Below are 21805 nucleotides of genomic sequence, written 5' to 3'. Positions count from 1 at the left end.
ATTTCACCCCTGATTTTCATCGGAGGTATTTAGTCTCGTCTGTCAAGATCCTTGCGCTGACTCACGAAATTGTATTAATATGATTTCAAACAAATCACGTAACGGGTGGGGTTTGAATTTATGGCATGAGCGGTTAACGTACTGGCCTGTGAGTCTTAGGACTCAACTGCCAGGGGTTCAACCCTCACCCGTTCCTTGCGTTATTACACCATGGTCACACTTGTTGAAGACAAGTGTGACCATGTACACTGTATCAGCAATCAGTATATTGCTTGTCTTCAGGTATCTTCAATACTACGTCATAATGGTCCAGCAATTATAAAAAGCTGGAACGACCCCCTCAAGTGTTGTGATTCCATGCTACTGATATTCTCGCTTCTTAAAACCCTCTCAAGGACCTTCACAACGTGGGGTGATAGCGCTATTGCTCTATAAATACATTTTTTGGACCTGTTTTACTGCCATCTTTGTGAGGACGGCTACATCTGTGGTTTTTAGTGACTGGGATGACACCTGTGTCCAGGGTCCCTCTCTACAAAATATTTAAGGCACAAGATAGTGGTTTTTCTGCCTTTGTTGGTGAATATTGAGATCCACGAGTGTGGGCCTCGGGCAGAGTGCATGGACAGGCTATCAATGACGTCCTCAAAATTAAATTAGGTTAGGGTTATTTTATAAACTGGAAATTACCAACAGACCTGAGAGGGAGCTGGACAGGTACCTAAAGTCAGTACCTGACCATCTGGTTTACGTGCAGCCAGCACTAACAACCTGGTTGATCAAGCCCTGATCCACCGGGATACCTGCTCATGGACCGGCCGTGGGGGCATTGAAACTCAGAATACCCTCCAGATATACTCCAGGTATATACCTCTGGTGGCCTTGAAGAGAGAACCTGATAAGTTCCTCCAGTCACTTCCTAATTCGCCGGGCTGTGGTGTGCACGTTTTACTTTACGTGGCCAGCAGTAACAGCCTGGTAGATCAAGCCATCCAACGGGAGGCCTGGTGTGGGACCTGCCCGAGGGGACGGTGACCCCCGGAACACTTTCCAGATAGTCTCCAGGTTATATCACAAGCGTTTCCAGTCTCGCTCAGGAAAAAACGCATTTGGGTCGTTAATCTTATGACGGACTCATACATCACTGAACCTAGATGTGACCATAACCCAGATGTGACCATAACCCAGATGTGACCATAACCCAGATGTGACCATAACCCAGATGTGACCATAACCCAGATGTGACCATAACCCAGATGTGACCATATCCCAGATGTGACCATAACCCCCAGATGTGACCATAACCCAGATGTGACCATAACCCAGATGTGACCATAACCCAGATGTGACCATAACCCAGATGTGACCATAACCCAGATGTGACCATAACCCAGATGTGACCATAACCCAGATGTGACCATAACCCAGATGTGACCATAACCCAGATGTGATGTGACCATAATACAGATGTGACCATAACCCAGATGTGACCGTAACCCAGATGTGACCATAACCCAGATGTGACCATAACCCAGATGTGACCATAACCCAGATGTGACCATAACCCAGATGTGACCATAACCTAGATGTGACCATAACCCAGATGTGACCATAACCCAGATGTGACCATAACCCAAAATCCAGATGTGACCATAACCCAGATGTGACCATAACCCAGATGTGACCATAATCCAGATGTGACCATAACCCAGATGTGACCATAAACCAGATGTGACCATAACCCAGATGTGACCATAACCCAGATGTGACCATAACCCAGATGTGACCATAAGCCAGATGTGACCATAACCCAGATGTGACCATAACCCAGATGTGACCATAATTCAGATGTGACCATAACCCAGATGTGACCATAACCCAGATGTGACCATAAACCAGCTGTGACCATAAACCAGATGTGACCATAATCCAGATGTGACCATAACCCAGATGTGACCATAACCCAGATGTGACCATAACCCAGATGTGACCATAACCCAGATGTGACCATAACCCAGATGTGACCATAACCCAGATGTGACCATAACTAAGATGTGACCATAACCCAGATGTGACCATAATTCAGATGTGACCATAACCCAGATGTGACCATAACTAAGATGTGACCATAACCCAGATGTGACCATAATCCAGATGTGACCATAACCCAGATGTGACCATAACTAAGATGTGATTATAACCCAGATGTGACCATAACACAGATGTGATCATAACCCAGATGTGACCATAACCCAGATGTGACCATAACTAAGATGTGATTATAACCAGATGTGACCATAACCCAGATGTGACCATAACGCAGATGTGACCATAACACAGATATGACCATAACGCAGATGCGACCGTAACACAGATATGACCATAACGCTAAACACAGATGTGACCATAACCTAAATGTGACCATAACACAGATGTGACCATAACGCAGATGTGACCATAACACAGATGTGACCATAACGCAGATGTGACCTCAACAAACACAGAGGTGCCCATAAACACAGAGGTAACCAAAATACAAATGTGACTATAATAAACACAGACATGACAATAATAAACACAGTTGTGACCAAAACACAGTTATGACCATAACAAACACAGGTGTTATCCTTAACAAACACAGATATGACCATAAGAAACACAGATGTGACCATAAGAAAAAGGTGTGACCATAACAAACAGGTGTGACCATAACAAACATAGACGCGACCATAACACAATTGTGACCATAAACAAAGACGTGATCATAACAAACACAGACGTGACCATAACACAGTTGTGACCCTAACAAACACAGGTGTGACCATAACAAACAGGTGTGACCATAACAAACACAGGTGTGACCATAACAAACACAGATGTAACCATAACGAGCACAGTTGTCACCATAACAAACACAGACGTGACCATAACACAGACGTGACCATAACTAACACAGGTGTGACCATAACAAACAGGTGTGACCATAACAAACACAGGTGTGACCATAACAAACACAGGTGTGATCATGACAAACACAGGTGTGACTATAACAAACACAGACGTGACCATAACAAACATGGGTGTGACCATAACAAACACAGGTGTGACCATAACAAACACAGGTGTGACCATAACAAACACAGGTGTGACCATAACAAACACAGGTGTGACCATAACAAACACAGGTGTGACCATAACAAACACAGGTGTGACCATAACAAACACAGGTGTGACCATAACAAACAGGTGTGACCATAACAAACACAGGTGTGACCATAACAAACACAGGTGTGACCATAACAAACACAGGTGTGACCATAACAAACACAGGTGTGATCATGACAAACACAGGTGTGACTATAACAAACACAGACGTGACCATAACAAACACAGGTGTGACCATAACAAACACAGGTGTGACCATAACAAACACAGGTGTGACCATAACAAACACAGGTGTGACCATAACAAACATAGGTGTGACCATAACAAACACAGGTGTGACCATAACAAACACAGACGTGACCATAACAAACACAGGTGTGATCATGACAAACACAGGTGTGACCATAACAAACACAGGTGTGACCATAACAAACACAGGTGTGACAATAACAAACACAGGTGTGACCATAACAAACACAGGTGTGACCATAACAAACAGGTATGACCCTAACAAATTAAACTCACCTGACGGTGTCTGGGCAGGCCCCATGGATACGTGTGATAGAAGGGGGCCACGAGGACCCTGGCGCCCTCCATATGGGGCACGGGTCGTTCGGGGACACCCCTAGCTGACCATTGGGAGGCGTGGGCAGGGTCTGCCCCAAGGTAGGGGCAGCCGGGGCAGCGGCATCACCCTTGCCATCGTAACACCTCACACCTATGTGGTGATGCTATTACACACCTGCCTCACACAGACTACCACTCGCACGGTTCTACGCCCACACGGTGTTTGTAGCACCTGCACGGTGTTTGTGCAGTACGCGCACGGTGTTCGCAGCACCCGCACGATGTTTGTACCACCTGCACGGTGTATGTACCACCTGCACGGTGTATGTAGCACCTGCACGGTGTTTGTAGAACTCGCACAGTGTTTGTAGCACGTGCAAGGTGTTTCTAGCTTACACACGGTGTTTCTGGCTCACACACGGTGTTTCTAGCTCACACACGGTGTTTCTAGCTCACACCCGTATTTCTAACGCCCACACGGTGTTTCTAACGCCCACACGATGTTTCTAAAGCTCCCACATTACTTGTAATACCTACAGAGTGCTTTTGACACTCAATGCTTCTAGCGCCCACACGGTTCTTCTAACACTCACCCTGTGCGTCTAACACTATTCTTCTAACACCCAACCGGCACTTCTAACAAACACGGTGGTTCTAACACCCACACAGTGCTTCTCACACTCACAAAATGCTTCTAACACACAAACACGGTGCTTCTAACAAACACGGTGCTTCTTGCAAACACAATGCTTCTAACACACACACACACGGTGCTTCTAACAAACCAACACGGTGCTTCTAACACTCGCACAGCGCTTCTAACAAACACCGTGCTTCTAACACACACACGGTGCTTCTAACATTCACACACACTGTGTTTCTAAAACACGGTGCTTCTAACACGTACGGTGTTTCTAACACACACGGTGCTTCTAACACGTACGGTGTTTCTAACAGGACTGAGTAACGTAAACTTGCAGGCTGTGAGTGGAACCCAGTATAACATAGCACTCAGTGGTGCTACACTGACAGCGTAGGTGAGGTGGCACCTGACGGGTGTGGAGGGCAGGTGTGGTGAGCAGGTGTGGAGGGCAAGCGTAGCAGCACGTGTAAAGGGCAGCTGAAGGAACACGTGTGAAGGGAGGCAGGTGCAAGATCACGTGTGAGAGGAAGGAGCACGTGTGGGAAAGCAGGTGCACACGTGTGAGCGGCAACGACAGGTGCACACGTGTGAGCAGCAACGACAAGTCCACACGTGTGAGCAGCAGTGACAGGTGCACACGTGTGAGCGGCAACGATAGGTGCACACGTGTGAGCGGGAGCGACAGGTGCACACGTGTGAGCGGCAACGACAGGTGCACACGTGTGAGCGGCAACGACAGGTGCACACGTGTGAGCGGCAGCGACAGGTGCACACGTGTAGAGAGCGTCGCGGGTACTGGCACCCAGGTGCCACAGGTGCCGCCGCCTCTACACCGTTGCCATAGAGATTCTCAGTTGCCATGGACCGCCACCTGCTTCTCCACGCCCACACACTCCACTCATTCCACACCCATATTACACCACCCCACCTGTGTAATGCGGGCAGGTGCCAGACCTGTGCCTGATGAAGCACTAATCCAGCAGATGGGGTCAGAGTGCCACAACCTGCCAACCCCTGGCACCAACCTCACAGTATTCTGGCATTGATTGGCTGAGTGACGTCAGATCACAACCCTCGGACCCAGGCAACCTCACTTGGCATTCGTGCCGAAATGATCGGAACATTGACGGAAGGAATGTAGCAGGGAGATAGGGCAAGGGATGAGGTAGGATGGGATGGGATGAGGTAGGATGAGGAGGTATGAGAGGATGGGGAGAAAGGACGAGGGAATGAGGTAGGATGGGGAGGGACGTGGTAGGATGGTGCGGGATGAAGGAGGATCAGGAGGGATGAGGTACGATGAGGAGGCATGAGAGAGGATCGTGAGTAATGAGAGAGGATGGGGAGATATGAGGTAGGATAGGGAGGGATGACTCCTACACATTCCTCGTCTTTGACAGGTGTGCACACTCAGAGCTCTGGGAAACATACACGACTTTTGGACTAAAATATAATAACACACAGACTGTCCCTGCTGATGGCTCCTAAACCTCTGACAGTGTCAGGATTCACATGCCTTGGGTTCAACCCCCACCCGTTCCGTGATTTAACTTCAATCTTGTTATTACGATTTCGTGAGTTAGAGGTGCATTAGTGCTACCAGCAGTGTTACCATCTTACAAGCTAATCTGTTTGTCATACTTGATGAACCCAGTCTTGTAGAAATAACAACTACAGGCAATTTAACTGTTTTTGATTCCCTCTCCTCATTACTTCCTCTAAGATCATAATGTAACTTGTTGTATAAGAAGCCAGACACAGAAATGTGCTCAACTTCATAAAATAATTGGATGTGAGTTAACTCTTGAGAATTCAATCTAAACATGGGCCTCCGGGAGGATGATCAAGTTGATGACTCGGTTGAACTAGCTTTAAGAGAATGTTAAATATAATTCTGGTTTCTCAAATAGAAGTTTAATTAGCACTGTAATAAAGAACTAGCAAACGAGTTTGAAGAAACCAGCACAGCAAAGATAAGAACTAGAGGATCCAGCGTTCATAATACTGAAATGCATAAAGTGGAGCATTTCTATGGAGGAAATACCGTCAGGTATGTGGGTTAATGGGCTGCCAGCGGGAACCACCGGAGAAGCTTGAACCAGAACGGCTGCGGGAGTACACAGACTCTTCAACACCAGCAAAGAAATAAAGATAGGAAATAAACAGTAAAGTACAAGAGTTTATCAGTGCTACAGTAAGGCGAGGATGTAAGTACCTATGTCAGTGCGGTTTGTATAGAGAAGTCAAACTGACGTTAAATGTAATATGTGGAGAGAGAGAGAGAGAGAGAGAGAGAGAGAGAGAGAGAGAGAGAGAGAGAGAGAGAGAGAGAGAGAGAGAGAGAGAGAGAGATACACTTACAAGCAAACTTTTGGATGAATCTCGTCACTGATGGTCATATATATGATTTTTTTTAAATGCCATGTAAGTTTTGCACAAGTTAGATGAATGAACTGTTGCAGGATGAGAATGTAACCTAATAATAACTAATGTTTTAACTGCAATATGATACTTGAATCTCCGTGAGATTGTATCTCAGTATTGTATTCTGAAAGTTAGTTAAGTGAAGAAATTGTAATACACTAAATGACCGTAATATATTTAAGTATGTGATAATGTACACTGCGGTCTAATAAAGACCTATTGTGACCTCTGTAATGCTGTTCTTTTGTGCTACCGCTCACAGTAAGTGAGAGGAGCCCTAGACTGTTCAACTGTCTCCCTGCATACATAAGGAGGATTACCAATAGACCCCTGGCTGTCTTCAAGAAGGCACTGGATAGGTACATAAAGTCAGTACCTGACCAGCCGGGCTGTGGTTCGTACGTCGGGTTGCGTGCGGCCAACAGTAACAGCCCGGTTGATCAGGCCCTGATCCACCACGAGGCCTGGTCAAAGACCGGGCCGCGGGGGCGTTAACCCCCGAAACCCTCTCTATGTATACTCCAGGTATAGGATGAACTGCGGGTGAGCAATAAACTAGCAAAGTCGAAACAACTAAGAGGATGGGGATGGAGAGAGATGAGTGAAGATGAGGGATACGGTGGTGTGGGGAGGCTGTTGGTGCTAACCGCACTCAATCCAGCACAGACATAAGATAAGATAAGAGATAAGATTTCGTTTGGATTTTTAACCCCGGAGGGTTAGCCACCCAGGATAACCCAAGAAAGTCAGTGCGTCATCGAGGACTGTCTAACTTATTTCCATTGGGGTCCTTAATCTTGTCCCCCAGGATGCGACCCACACCAGTCGACTAACACCCAGGTACCTATTTGCTGCTAGGTGAACAGGACAACAGGTGTAAGGAAACGTGTCGAAATGTTTCCACCCGCCGGGAATCGAACCCGGGCCCTCCGTGTGTGAAGAGGGAGCTTTAGCCACCAGGCCACCGGGCCACTGGTGGTCAGAAACTAACTGGACGAACTTACCAGGTTCCCTCTTATTTCTGTGGTAACTGATGCATGTCAGGACGTGATACACAGTGTGCTGAGGGTACTGTGTTTACACGTTAATATTTTCAGTGTTAGACTGACTCCAGGGACGGATCTTGAGGGAGGCCATGACCCAGCCCCAGGATCACTCAAAGATTTTTTCTGCAAAAAAATATACATAACTGGAGGGTGTTTCAGGGATCAGCGCCCCCGCTGCCCGGTTCATGACCAGGCCTCGGGATGGATCAGGACCTGATCAACCAGGTCTTTTTTTTTTTTAGCTGATTATTGCTATTCAATAAATTGTGTGTGTGTATGTGTGCGCGCGCGTGCTCGTGTGGGTGTATGACCCACTTAATATTTGTATTTATAACTCATTACAATTGCGACCAGGTGTGGACGTATCAGTGGTTCATTACTTTGTAATTTGTTCATAACTGTAACCATGTATAGGAGTGAGGCTGATTCATTACCTCTGTAACTTGCCATGATTGTGACCAGATCTACCTGGAGTTCATTACCTTTGTAACTAGTTCAGCTATCATAACTTTGGGGTCCAGTCACTGGACCCATTATGTACCTTTGTAATCTTTTGACTACCACCCACAGGATGGGTATGGGGTGCATAATAAACATATTAAACTACAAACTACTCTCAACATCAACATTTTTTGACATCCAAAACCCATGAATTCATAAACACAATCGAGCCTCAGGCGAGCTGTCACACCTTCAGTACAGATAAGGATGACTTCTAGCAGGGATTAGTTCCAGTTCCCTGGCCTCTTAAGGGTGTTGACCTACAGCTCTTAGGCCTTTTCAGGGTTTTAAGGTACAAATAAAAATGATTTGTACTGAGCTAAATGTCTGGTAATGGAAAGGTTTAAGTTATACCTTCTATTGCTATATATAATTATTTTCTTTCAAAGTTTGTGTGTCACTCTGTGCTCTTCCCCCGACATGTGTTGCAGCTCAGTGACTTGGCTTGTACGAGACGGAAGCTGCCTTTCTCGAATCGCTTGGTAAGATAAGATAAGATAAGATTTCGTTCGGATTTTTAACCCCGGAGGGTTAGCCACCCAGGATAACCCAAGAAAGTCAGTGCGTCATCGAGGACTGTCTAACTTATTTCCATTGGGGTCCTTAATCTTGTCCCCCAGGATGCGACCCACACCAGTCGACTAACACCCAGGTACCTATTTGCTGCTAGGTGAACAGGACAACAGGTGTAAGGAAACGTGTCGAATGTTTCCACCCGCCGGGAATCGAACCCGGGCCCTCCGTGTGTGAAGCGGGAGCTTTAGCCACCAGGCCACCGGGCCTGGCCGAAATGCTGATGCATGTTGGTGGCGTTCTTTGTGCTTGACAGTACTGTATTACACGTAAACTACAAATTGTAGCCCGGTGGCCTGGTGGCTAAAGCTCCCGCTTCACACACGGAGGGCCCGGGTTCGATTCCCGGCGGGTGGAAACATTTCGACACGTTTCCTTACACCTATTGTCCTGTTCACCTAGCAGCAAATAGGTACCTGGGTGTTAGTCGACTGGTGTGGGTCGCATCCTGGGGGACAAGATTAAGGACCCCAATGGAAATAAGTTAGACAGTCCTCGATGACGCACTGACTTTCTTGGGTTATCCTGGGTGGCTAACCCCCCGGGGTTAAAAATCCGAACGAAATCTTATCTTATCTTATCTTTTAACAAGTGCCAAGATGCTTGCTCATGTCTCGCTCTTCCCGGGAATGAAACTCAGGTGTTGTCTATTTTGAGACTAAACCCACAGGTCATCTACTTTCTGAACAAATGCCCCAATGGAAACAAGTAATTTTGTCTGACTTTTTTTCTTTGGGTTATCCGAGGTAATTTATACATATGCTAATATGTATGATAATTGTAATCACCTAAATTTGTATAACTGTAAGCGTTTATACATATGCTAATATGTATGATAATTGTAATCACCTAAATTTGTATAACTGTAAGCGTGTGTAAGTTGGGTTAGGTAAGGTTTGTCAGGAAACAGGCCAAGTGTTTCCTGACGCGGGTCTTAGTCATATGATGACCCGCCGTTGGAGCTTTTGGTCATCTGACCGAGGCCTTCAGCTGGCTTACAGGTCATAGTTTTAACCATAGTGTGCATCTGTACCTAAATAAACGTACTTACTAACATATAAATAATAAGATATTACAAGGACCCCAGTGCAGATAAGTCACTTTGTCTAACTTTTCGTGTTATCCTACGTAATACCTATGCTGCTATGTATAATAATCAATGTAAATGTATTTGTGTATACCTGAATAAACTTGCTTATCAATAAAAATTGCAGTCGGCAGGAAGACACAGGCGAGTTATACCTTAACAAACTTGATATACAGAAAATGTAAGTTTATTTAGAGAAAATGAGTTTTGTGTTTGGGTAACTATTGCAAACTGAGTCACTTCACATGTCCATGAGACCCAGTGAGACGTCTTGATAGCATATATTTTTTATCAGCCTGCTTAATTTGGAGGGTTATAAATAACTGGTTATAATTATAACCTTAATTTTTTATAGGGGTGACCGAAAACTCTAGTGGAGGGTCATCATATGACTGAGACCCACGTCAGGAAACACTTGTCTTGTTTCCTGGCGAATATTATCTAAACCTAACCTTTGGAGGGCTAATTTGTACCAACAGGTCAGGGAAAGCTTTAGATCCGTAAAGGCTCTGTCTTAACGAATATTACAACAGTTTGGGAGGTTAAAATCAAAATCTAAAGCCACTGGACAGGTTAAGCCAGGTTGAAGGGCTGACTGGCCACCTCTCATCACTGGTGATGGGCTGGTCATGATAAAACTGCTTCCACCTGTGTGTTCACCTGCATTTGAGTGAAGAAGCCTGCTGTGAAGGCGAAGCGTTTCATCAATAAATATATCCAAAGGTTGCAAATGTCATCAGACCAGCGCAAGGCCTCGGTACATCACAGGTACACTGGTATACCACAGGTACACTGGTATATCCCAGGTACACTGGTATATCACTGGTATACTGGCATATCACAGGTACACTGGTATATCACAGGTTCACTGGTATATCTCAGGTACACCGGTATATCACAGGTACACTGGTATATCACAGGTTCATTGGTATATTTCAGTTACACTGGTATATCACAGGTATACTGGTATATCACAGGTACACTGGTATATCAAAGGTGCACTGGTATTTCTCAGGTACACTGGTATATCTCAGGTACACTGGTATATCACAAGTACACCAGTTTATTACAAGTCATTAACGAAATGTGTGTATACTAAGATTCTCAGTGTGTATACTAAGATTCTCAGTGTATACTAAGACTCCCTCAGTGTGTATACTAAGACTCCCTCAGTGTGTATACTAAGACTCCCTCAGTGTGTATACTAAGACTCCCTCAGTGTGTATACTAAGACTCCCTCAGTGTGTATACTAAGACTCCCTCAGTGTGAATACTAAGACTCCCTCAGTGTGTATATTAAGACTCCCCCAGTGTGTATATTAAGACTCTCAGTGTGTATATTAAGACTCTCAGTGTGTATACCAAAACTTCCTCAGTGTGTATACTAAGGCTTCCTCAGTGTGTATACTAAGACTCTCAGTGAGTATACTAAGACTCTCAGTGTGCATACTAAGACTCTCAGTGTGCATACTAAGACTCTCAGTGTGTATACTAAGACTCTCAGTGTGTATACTAAGACTTCCTCAGTCTGTATTCTAAGACACTCAGTGTGTATACTAAAACTTCCTCAGTGTGTATACTAAGACTCTCAGTGTGTATACTAAGACACTCAGTCTGTATATTAAGACTCCCTCAGTATGTATAGTAAGACTCCCTCAGTGTGTATACTAAGACTCCCTCAGTGTGTATACTAAGACTCTCAGTGTGTATACTAAGACTCCCTCAAAGTGTATACTAAGACTCTCAGTGTGTATACTAAGATTCCCTCAGTGTGTATACTAAGACTCTCAGTGTGTATACTAAGACTCTCAGTGTGTATACTAAGACTCTCAGTGTGTATACTAAGACTCCCTCAGTGTGTACACTAAGACTCTCAGTGTGTATACTAAGACTCTCAGTGTGTATACTAAGACTCTCAGTGTGTATACTAAGACTCCCTCAGTGTGTACACTAAGACTCTCAGTGTGTATACTAAGACTCTCAGTGTGTATACTAAGACTCTCAGTGTGTATACTAAGACTCTCAGTGTGTATACTAAGACTCCCTCAGTGTGTACACTAAGACTCTCAGTGTGTATACTAAGACTCTCAGTGTGTATACTAAGACTCTCAGTGTGTATACTAAGACTCTCAGTGTGTATACTAAGACTCTCAGTGTGTATACTAAGACTCTCAGTGTGTATACTAAGACTCCCTCAGTGTGTACACTAAGACTCTCAGTGTGTATACTAAGACTCTCAGTGTGTATACTAAGACTCTCAGTGTGTATACTAAGACTCTCAGTGTGTATACTAAGACTCTCAGTGTGTATACTAAGACTCTCTCAGTGTGTACACTAAGACTCTCAGTGTGTATACTAAGACTCTTAGTGTGTATACTAAGACTCTCAGTGTGTATACTAAGACTCTCAGTGTGTATACTAAGACTCAGTGTGTATACTAAGACTCTTAGTGTGTATACTAAGACTCTCAGTGTGTATACTAAGACTCTCAGTGTGTATACTAAGATTCCCTCAGTGTGTATACTAAGACTCCCTCAGTGTGTATACTAAGACTCTCAGTGTGTATACTAAGACTCTCAGTGTGTATACTAAGACTCTCAGTGTGTATACTAAGACTCTCAGTGTGTATACTAAGACTCTCAGTGTGTATACTAAGACTCTCAGTGTGTATACTAAGACTCTCAGTGTGTATACTAAGACTCTCAGTGTGTATACTAAGACTCCCTCAGTGTGTATACTAAGACTCTCAGTGTGTATACTAAGACTCTCAGTGTGTATACACAAAGTTTATTGTAATCCCTAAATGATTTTTTGGTGTAGTCGATAGGCTTTAAACCCAACCTAACCAATGATCCCCAATTATAATTAAATTATTGTCCCTCCCCGTAGCTTTATCTTAAGTGATATAATTAACAATAATTATGTGTCCCCCAAAACTCCCATTATTAATGTCATTAATAATTCTGTTCTCTACTGGTGTATAATTTTCCCGTATTTTTAGTGCAGATTACGGGGAGTTAAGGGGATGAAAGTGGTCTGTCGGGAAAGTGGTCTGTCGGGAAAGTGGTCTGTCGGGAAAGTGGTCTGTCGGGAAAGTGGTCTGTCAGGAAAGTGGTCTGTCAGGAAAGTGGCCTGTCGGGAAATTGGTCTGCCGGGAAAGTGGTCTATCGGGAAAGTTATCTATCGGGAAACTATCTATCGGGAAAGTGATCTATCGAGAAAGTGGGCTGTTGGGAACATTATCTATCGTGAAAGTGGTCTGTTGGGAAAGTGGTCTATCGGGAAAATTACCTATCAGGAAAGTGAGATATCGGGAAAGCGGTCTGTCGGTAAAGTGATCTGTCGGGAAAGTGATCTATCGGGAAAGTAATCTATCGGGAAAGTGATCTATCGGGAAAGTGATCTATCGGGAAAGTGAGCTATCGGGAAAGTGATCTATCGGGAAAGTGATCTATCGGGAAAGTGATCTATCGGGAAAGTGATCTATCGGGAAAGTGATCTATCGGGAAAGTGATCTATCGGGAAAGTGATCTATCGGGAAAGTGGTCTGTCGGGAAAGTGGTCTGTCGGGAAAGTGGTCTGTCAGGAAAGTGGCCTGTCGGGAAATTGGTCTGCCGGGAAAGTGGTCTATCGGGAAAGTTATCTATCGGGAAACTATCTCTCGGGAAAGTGATCTATCGAGAAAGTGGGCTGTTGGGAACATTATCTATCGTGAAAGTGGTCTGTTGGGAAAGTGGTCTATCGGGAAAATTACCTATCAGGAAAGTGAGATATCGGGAAAGCGGTCTGTCGGTAAAGTGATCTGTCGGGAAAGTGATCTATCGGGAAAGTGATCTATCGGGAAAGTAATCTATCGGGAAAGTGATGAATCGGGAAAGTGATCTATCGGGAAAGTGATCTATCGGGAAAGTGATCTATCGGGAAAGTGATCTATCGGGAAAGTGATCTATCGGGAAAGTGATCTATCGGGAAAGTGATCTATCGGAAAAGTAATCTATCGGGAAAGTGGTCTATCGGGAAAATTATCTAATGGGAAAGTTGTCTAACGGGAAAATTATCTATCAGGAGGTGAAGAGGAAGGTCACGCCCCCTGGTATGTCACGGGCGTGACTTCTGACACCATTTCATATTTATATTTGATTGTCAATAAAATCATTATATTCACGAGGAAGCGCTAAACCTGAAGGGGCCACATAGCTCCTGAAGAAGGGGAAGGCAGTCAGGAAGGGGGGAGGGGGGTTTCAATTCCTAGGGTAAAGAGTCCCTCAGGAGCATCACGGTACCACCTGGCACCATCTGGCACCACCTGCCACTATCTGGCGCCACCTGGCACCATCTAGCAACACCTGGTATCATCTGGCACTATCTGGCACCATCTGGCACCACCTGGCATCATCTGGCACCATCTGGCACTATCTGGCACCACCTTGAAGGGAGAACAAATGAAAGGATGATTTTCATCCTACTGATGATATGAAATAAAAATAAGTCGGTAAATAAGACATGTGCAACACTTGGGTATCTTTATTGCTGTAACGTCTGGGCAATAAAGATACCCAGGTGTTGGACACGTCTTATTCATCAGTTGGGTTGTTGGTGAATGGTTTTTGGTGAATGGCCCAAGTAGCATCTGAAGTGAGAAGCTGAGATGCACATCCTTACCTTGTTTAAGTAGTACCTGAAGTGAGAGCTGAGATGCAGCATCCTTACCTTGTGTAAGTCCAGACTGCGGTGGCTGTGTGTGTAGCTGTAGACGGTGTGTGTGGGTGGTGGCAGACCAGAGAGTGGCGGGGGTGCCCGCTCAGGTAGTGCCAGCTCTGGCAGTGCTAGTTCCGGGGTGACAAAGCGCGGATAGCCGGAGTCCCGCGGGGAGAATACCGGGGAGTAGATGCTGGAGCTACAGCTCTTCTCTGGGGAGGGGATGATGGTGTCCATGAAGATCCCGTGGCCGCTGGGGTGATGGAGCGAGGTGTGGTACTGCAGGGGTGTAGGGTGGTGACCGTTCATGAGACTGCAGGGTGGTGACAGGGAGGGTGTGTCCCACTCTGGGGTCGGCGGCAGGGGTCGCTGGGGAGCCTCGTTGGACAACTCATGGAAGACGAAGCGAGGGCCGTGGCTCACGTATTCGTCGAGGACAACCCCGGCGGGGGCCACTCCCGCACTCCGCACTGGTGAGAGGTAATCTTCTAAGAGGTAGAATGTACGAGGCCGCCTAGAGCGTGCCCTCCCGCGTCGCCAGAGGTCGCACTCGCCAGCCTCTCGCCCTAAACTTCCAAACATGTGAGGCCCACTCACAGCAGGACTGCTCAGAGTATTCTTGTAATTATTTCTACAGGCAATGTTGCTCATGTGATTAACAGAGGAGACTCTGTGAGGTACCATAGTCTCTGCCTGAACCACCATTTCTGACTCTTCCCGGTCAGCGCGGCCCAGGCTGGCACCGTGGAGCCAGCGGCGCCCTCGTGCCAAGAGAGTGTTCGTACTGTTTTCTTTACTGGAGTGACGTGACCGTCGAGGCAGCGTCTCGCTGTGGGCAGCACGACGTGTTGTGGGAGGCAAAATGGAGAACGGGGCCGGGGGAAGAACGTCACACCGCACATTTTCACTCGGAGCTCTGTGTGAGGTCAATAAATCAGGCTGAGAAGCTCCTAGATCACTTTTCCGTCGCCCACGGCTTACGTCAAGCCCGTCATCCCGGCTGCGTGCTCGTCGCAAAGAACAGTCTGGACCTCTCCACCTATCGGGCCGCAGCCGCCACAGGAGTGAGTTACGCTTGGTAATCCCGCGTCTCGCAGTTTCCCCGGCATTCTCAGTTTGTTGTGGTTGTTGAGAGCGCTGGTGCTGCAGTCTGGACGATGCTGGCGGGTCGTGGATTGAAGACATCGTCGAGGACAGGGGGGTGGAGGTACGCATGTCCTCGGGTCTCCAGGGGTCATCTAAGTGGTAAGTGCGAGGGCGATAATTCCCACTACCATGTTTACAGTTTGATTTGTCGCATGGGGCGAGCGTGCCAGGATAAAACTGTGCAGGGCAGGGGTCTGCCCATTTTCCCCAGGTGCCATTGAGGCGACTCCAGGTGCCATAGGTGAGAGTAGGGCGAGGGTCAGTGAGAGCAGTGTCTCTGGACGATGTCCTCCTCAGGGAGTAGTACTCAAGAAAGCCATAATCCCCGCCTTCCGCGTCCACATCTTCTACGCTGCGAACACGCCATTCCCGACCTCCAGTTCTAGTCAGTGTGGAGAAAGGGTTCTTGAGGCCTCGACGTAGCGTCACGTCACCAGGCTGGATCGAGGTGAGAGCCTTGCTGAGTCCCAGCTTAGGTGCGCTCGAAACATCGTGGGAGCACAGAATGTCGACTGAGCTCTTGTGTTTGTGGGCTGCGGTGGCGTGGCTACCTGAGAGCCAGGTCTTGAGCGTCATACTGGGCCACACCTGCCGTGGCCACCTCTACTCCAGCCTGCCGGGGCCCGGGCCACACCTGCCGTGGCCACCTGCCCAAAAGGGGAAACAAAACAAACTAAAGCAACATAAAAAAAGCAGAGTAGTACAAGTGGCTCTGTGAGGCAGATGGGAAGACAACCAGACATGTGGTGAGGGGAAGGTGGAATGAGGGGAAGTGGGATGGAGGGTGAGGGGAAGGCGGAGGTGGGTGATGAGTGCTTCTACACTCCTGGCTGACCAGATAGCAGGCGAGGGGAGGCAGGTAAGGGGAATGTAGGTGAGGAAGAAAAGTGTGTACCATCACACACCTGGTCCATCAAACAGCTGGTGCAGAAGAATGAGGGAGGGTAGGCAGGTGGTGAGGGAGGGTAGGCAGGTGGTGAGGGAGGGTAGGTAGGTAGTGAGGGAGGGTAAGTAGGTGGCGAGGGAGGGTAGGTAGGTGGCGAGGGAGGGTAGGTAGGTGGTGAGAGAGGGTAGGTAGGTGGTGAGGGATGGTAGGTAGGTGGTGAGGGAGGGTAGGTAGGTGGTGGGGGAGGGTAGGTAGGTGGTGGGGGAGGGTAGATAGGTGGGTGGGGGAGGGTAGGTAGGTGGTGAGGGAGGGTAGGTAGGTGGTGAGGGAGGGTAGGTAGCTGGGTGAAGGAGGGTAGGTAGGTGATGAGGAAGGATAGGTAGATGGTGAGGGAGGGTAGGAAGGTAGTGAGGGAGGGTAGGTAGGTGGTGAGGGAGGGTAGGTAGGTGGTGAGAGAGGGTAGGTAGGTGGTGAGGGAGGGTAGGTAGGTGGTGAGAGAGGGTAGGTAGGTGGTGAGGGAGGGTAGGTAGGTGGTGAGGGAGGGTAGGTAGGTGGTGAGCGAGGGTAGGTAGCTGGGTGAAGGAGGGTAGGTAGGTGATGAAGAAGGATAGGTAGACGGTGAGGGAGGGTAGGAAGGTAGTGAGGGAGGGTAGGTAGGTGGTGAGGGAGGGTAGGTAGGTGGTGAGGGAGGGTAGGTAGGTGGTGAGGAAGGGTAGGTAGGTAGTGACGGAAGGTAGGTAGGTGGTGAAGGAGGGTAGGCAAGTGGAGGAGGGTAGATAGGTGGTTGGGGGTAGGAAGGTGATAAGGGAGGGTAGGTAGGTAGTGAGGGAGGGTAGGTAGCTGGGTGAAGGAGGGTAGGTAGCTGGGTGAAGGAGGGTAGGTAGGTGATGAGGAAGGATAGGTAGATGGTGAGGGAGGGTAGGTAGGTGGTGAGGGAGGGTAGGTAGGTGGTGAGTGAGGGTAGGTAGGTGGTGAGGGAGGGTAGGTAGGTGGTGAGTGAGGGTAGGTAAGTGGTAAGGGAGGGTAGGTAGGTGGTGAGGGAGGGTAGGTAGGTGGTGAGCGAGGGTAGGTAGCTGGGTGAAGGAGGGTAGGTAGGTGATGAGGTAGGATAGGTAGATGGTGAGGGAGGGTAGGTAGGTAGGTGGTGAGGGAGGGTAGGTAAGTGGTAAGGGAGGGTAGGTAGGTGGGTGAGGGAGGCCAGGTAGGTGGGTGAGGGAGGGCAGGTAGGTGGGTGAGGGAGGCCAGGTAGGTGGGTGAGGGAGGGCAGGTAGGTGGGTGAGGGAGGGCAGGTAGGTGGGTGAGGGAGGGCAGGTAGGTGGGTGAGGGAGGGCAGGTAGGTGGGTGAGGGAGGCCAGGTAGGTGGGTGAGGGAGGCCAGGTAGGTGTGTGAGGGAGGGCAGGTAGGTGGGTGAGGGAGGGCAGGTAGGTGGGTGAGGGAGGCCAGGTAGGTGGGTGAGGAAAGGCCAGGTAGGTGAGTGAGGGAGGCCAGGTAGGTGGGTGAGGGAAGGCCAGGTAGGTGAGTGAGGGAGGCCAGGTAGGTGAGTGAGGGAGGGCAGGTAGGTGGGTGAGGGAGGCCAGGTAGGTGGGTGAGGGAAGGCCAGGTAGGTGGGTGAGGGAGGCCAGGTAGGTGAGTGAGGGAGGGCAGGTAGGTGGGTGAGGGAGGCCAGGTAGGTGGGTGAGGGAAGGCCAGGTAGGTGAGTGAGGGAGGCCAGGTAGGTGGGTGAGGGAGGGCAGGTAGGTGGGTGAGGGAGGCCAGGTAGGTGAGTGAGGGAGGCCAGGTAGGTGGGTGAGGGAGGGCAGGTAGGTGGGTGAGGGAGGCCAGGTAGGTGGGTGAGGGAAGGCCAGGTAGGTGAGTGAGGGAGGCCAGGTAGGTGGGTGAGGGAGGCCAGGTAGGTGAGTGAGGGAGGGCAGGTAGGTGAGTGAGGGAGGGCAGGTAGGTGGGTGAGGGAGGCCAGGTAGGTGGGTGAGGGAAGGCCAGGTAGGTGGGGGAGGGAGGCCAGGTAGGTGAGTGAGGGAGGGCAGGTAGGTGGGTGAGGGAGGCCAGGTAGGTGAGTGAGGGAAGGCCAGGTAGGTGGGTGAGGGAGGCCAGGTAGGTGGGTGAGGGAGGCCAGGTAGGTGGGTGAGGGAGGGCAGGTGGATAACCACCTAACATCTGGTCGCTCCCACACGTCTCAAAGAACTCATATATACCGAGCATAAACAAAAGCAAATAAAAAAAAACAACAGCCATTTACACTAATCAACAAATTATCTCAAACTAACATTAACAAAATAAAATTAACAATACACTAATTTCTGTCCCTAAATTATCTACAAAAACATTAGGAAAAGCAAAGTAAAAAAATCGATTGAAAAAAATTAAAATTAAAATTTACCATTAAAAAATATACTAAATTACAAAAAAAAGGAAAAAAATAGTAAATAAATAAATTTGACTTTCTAAAGAAAATAAAGTAATTATGATTTCTAAAGAAAATAAAGTAATGATTACTTTCTAAAGAAAATAATCAAAGTAGGAGGTGTTAAAGTAACATGAAGAGGCGTAGCTGTTGGTAGACTCATCTGCAGGAGGTAGACTCATCTGCAGGAGGTAGACTCATCTGCAGGAGGTAGGCTCATCTATGAGTGGTAAACTCATCTGCAAGAGGTAGACTCATATATGAGTGGTAAACTCATCTACTGGAGGTAGACTCATCTATGAGTGGTAAACTCATCTACTGGAGGTAGACTCATCTATGAGTGGTAAACTCATCTACAGGAGGTAGACTCATCTATGAGTGGTAAACTCATCTACTGGAGGTAGACTCATCTATGAGTGGTAAACTCATCTACTGGAGGTAGACTCATCTATGAGTGGTAAACTCATCTACTGGAGGTAGACTCATCTACTGGAGGTAGACTCATCTACTACAGGAGGTAGACTCTACTACAGGAAGTAGACTCATCTACTACAGGAGGTAGATTCACCTTTGAGTGGTAGATTCATCTACTAGGTCCAGGTGTGGTGCACGGTGTTATCTACCGTGTCGCCAAGTTGCATGTGCGGGGGGTCGAAGCACCGCTCCTCACCCCCGCATCTGATTGGCTTGATGTGTCTGGAGCAAATCACAGTACTGTGGCTGGAACAATTCACAATACCCTGACTGGAATAATTCACAGTACCATAACTGGAACAATTCACAGTACCGTGACTGGAAGGAGCAATTTGTCTTGGCTGCTTTGGATCTATCGCCTAGCGTGGTTGGGCGCCAGAGTATTGTCTGGTCTGGCATAGTGTGTACAGTACTGTATACTTTGTCCCAAAGATCGCAGGTTCAAGTCTTCTCCGGTCTGAGATGAATGTTTACAAATACTTCAGTAAATAAATAATGAAATTAGCCCTGTAGCGTCCATGGCTACGCATCACGGGCGACATGTCCAGTGGTACTGAGCACCTGATGTCTGAAGCATTGATGGCCTAGTGGACTAAGGCGTCTTGGAATTTTAGTGAGCTTCCCTGGAGACCCACTAGTCGCAGTGTTGTTACTGTGAATATATATATATATATATATATATATATATATATATATATATATATATATATATATATATATTTATATATATATATATATATGTCGTGCCGAATATGTAAAACTGGTCAATTAGCAAGAACTCATTTAAAATTAAGGCCTTTCGGAAATTTTCTCTTATACGTTTGAAGATATATTTTTTTCATTAACGTTAATGTAAAAAATTTTAATTTTGCACCAAAAGAATCTTAGAAAACTTACCTAACCTTATTATAACAAGAGCAATTTATTTTAGCCTAACCCAACTAAATATATTTTAAATACGTTTACAATAATTTAGTGCTAAACAAACACAATCAAATATATTTTTTCGTTAGGTTCAGAATGATTTTGGCGAAATTATTGCATACACAAATTTTCACTTGTCCTATATGGCAAGATGAGCGTTGCTATTTAAGCCAAGATCGCAAGTTCTGCCTATTCGGCACGACATATATATATATATATATATATATATATATATATATATATATATATATATATATATATATATATATATATATATGCAAGGAATTCGCGAGAGCATGCGAAATATACACAAACACTGATCTCTGGCTGAAGGAGACTCGAACCTACGAACCTTAGGACAAGGTACGCAGTGCTTTACCAATTAGGTCCAGTGTGGGTAGATTGGTAAAGCACTGCGTACCTTGTCCTAAGGTTCGTAGGTTCGAGTGTCCTTCAGCCAGAGATCAGTGTTTATATATATATATATATATATATATATATATATATATATATATATATATATATATTGAGAGAGAGAGAGAGAGAGAATGAAGGTTAAGCACACATATGTCATGTACTGGAACGTTGGTAAAGAGACGCAACACTTTCTAGCCAAAGTCAGCTTGGGGAAAACGTTGGGAAACAGACGTCATAGAGTTCATGGCAGCATCCACTAATTTGGGAACAGTGTTAAAAGGGCCATAAAGAAGCATAATAAACGTTTTACTGCCAGCAATTAGCATGAGCAACAGTGATTACCAAACACACACACTGGGGAGGGGAGGGAGGAAGAGGAGACAGGAAGAGACGACGGAAGAATGAAGGAAGGAGGAGGAAGAGGGGGAGGAGGAGGAAGAGAAGGAAGATGAGCAGCGCTCTGGTGTACTGATCATTGGCTCAAATTTCCTGACACCGACGTACCTGGAGCTCTCGTGAAGTTCGTGTCAGTGATGTACGTGTCAGTGAGGTACGTGCCAGTGATGTACGTGCTAGTTATGTACGTGTCAGTGAGGTACGTGTCAGTGTAATGATAGCGTCAGTGTGGTAGTAGTGTTAGTGTGGTGGTGGTATCAATGTGATGGTAGTGTCAGTGTAGTGGTAGTGTCTGTGTGGTGGTAGTGTCAGTGTGGTGGTGGTGTCAGTGTGGTGGTGGTGTCAGTATGGTGATGGTGGTGTGAGTGTGGTGGTGGTGGTGATGGTGGTGTGAGTGTTGTGGTAGTGTCAGTGTGGTGGTGGTGTCAGTGTGATGGTAATGTCGGTACTACAAAGGCCA

The 21805-nt window shown here is 46.9% G+C and overlaps 1 protein-coding gene across 3 annotated transcripts in view; it reads right to left on the bottom strand.

Moving 5' to 3' along the window:
* Window positions 1–14585: 14585 nt before the first annotated feature.
* Window positions 14586–21805, bottom strand: part of LOC138854256 (uncharacterized) — a 441993-nt gene continuing 434773 nt past the window's right edge. For all 3 annotated transcript variants that reach the window (XM_070096315.1, XM_070096316.1, XM_070096314.1), the window contains one exon: window positions 14586–16497. In XM_070096315.1, coding sequence (XP_069952416.1) covers window positions 14588–16426 — 1839 coding nt within the window. In that variant the 5' untranslated portion in view covers window positions 16427–16497 and the 3' untranslated portion in view covers window positions 14586–14587. The remainder of the gene's footprint in view (window positions 16498–21805) is intronic.

Source organism: Cherax quadricarinatus, chromosome 53 (assembly GCF_038502225.1).
Source record: "Cherax quadricarinatus isolate ZL_2023a chromosome 53, ASM3850222v1, whole genome shotgun sequence".
Lineage (NCBI taxonomy): Eukaryota > Metazoa > Arthropoda > Malacostraca > Decapoda > Parastacidae > Cherax > Cherax quadricarinatus.
The sequence above is the reverse complement of the archived record's forward strand: the minus strand, read 5'-3'. Positions and strand labels throughout refer to the sequence as shown.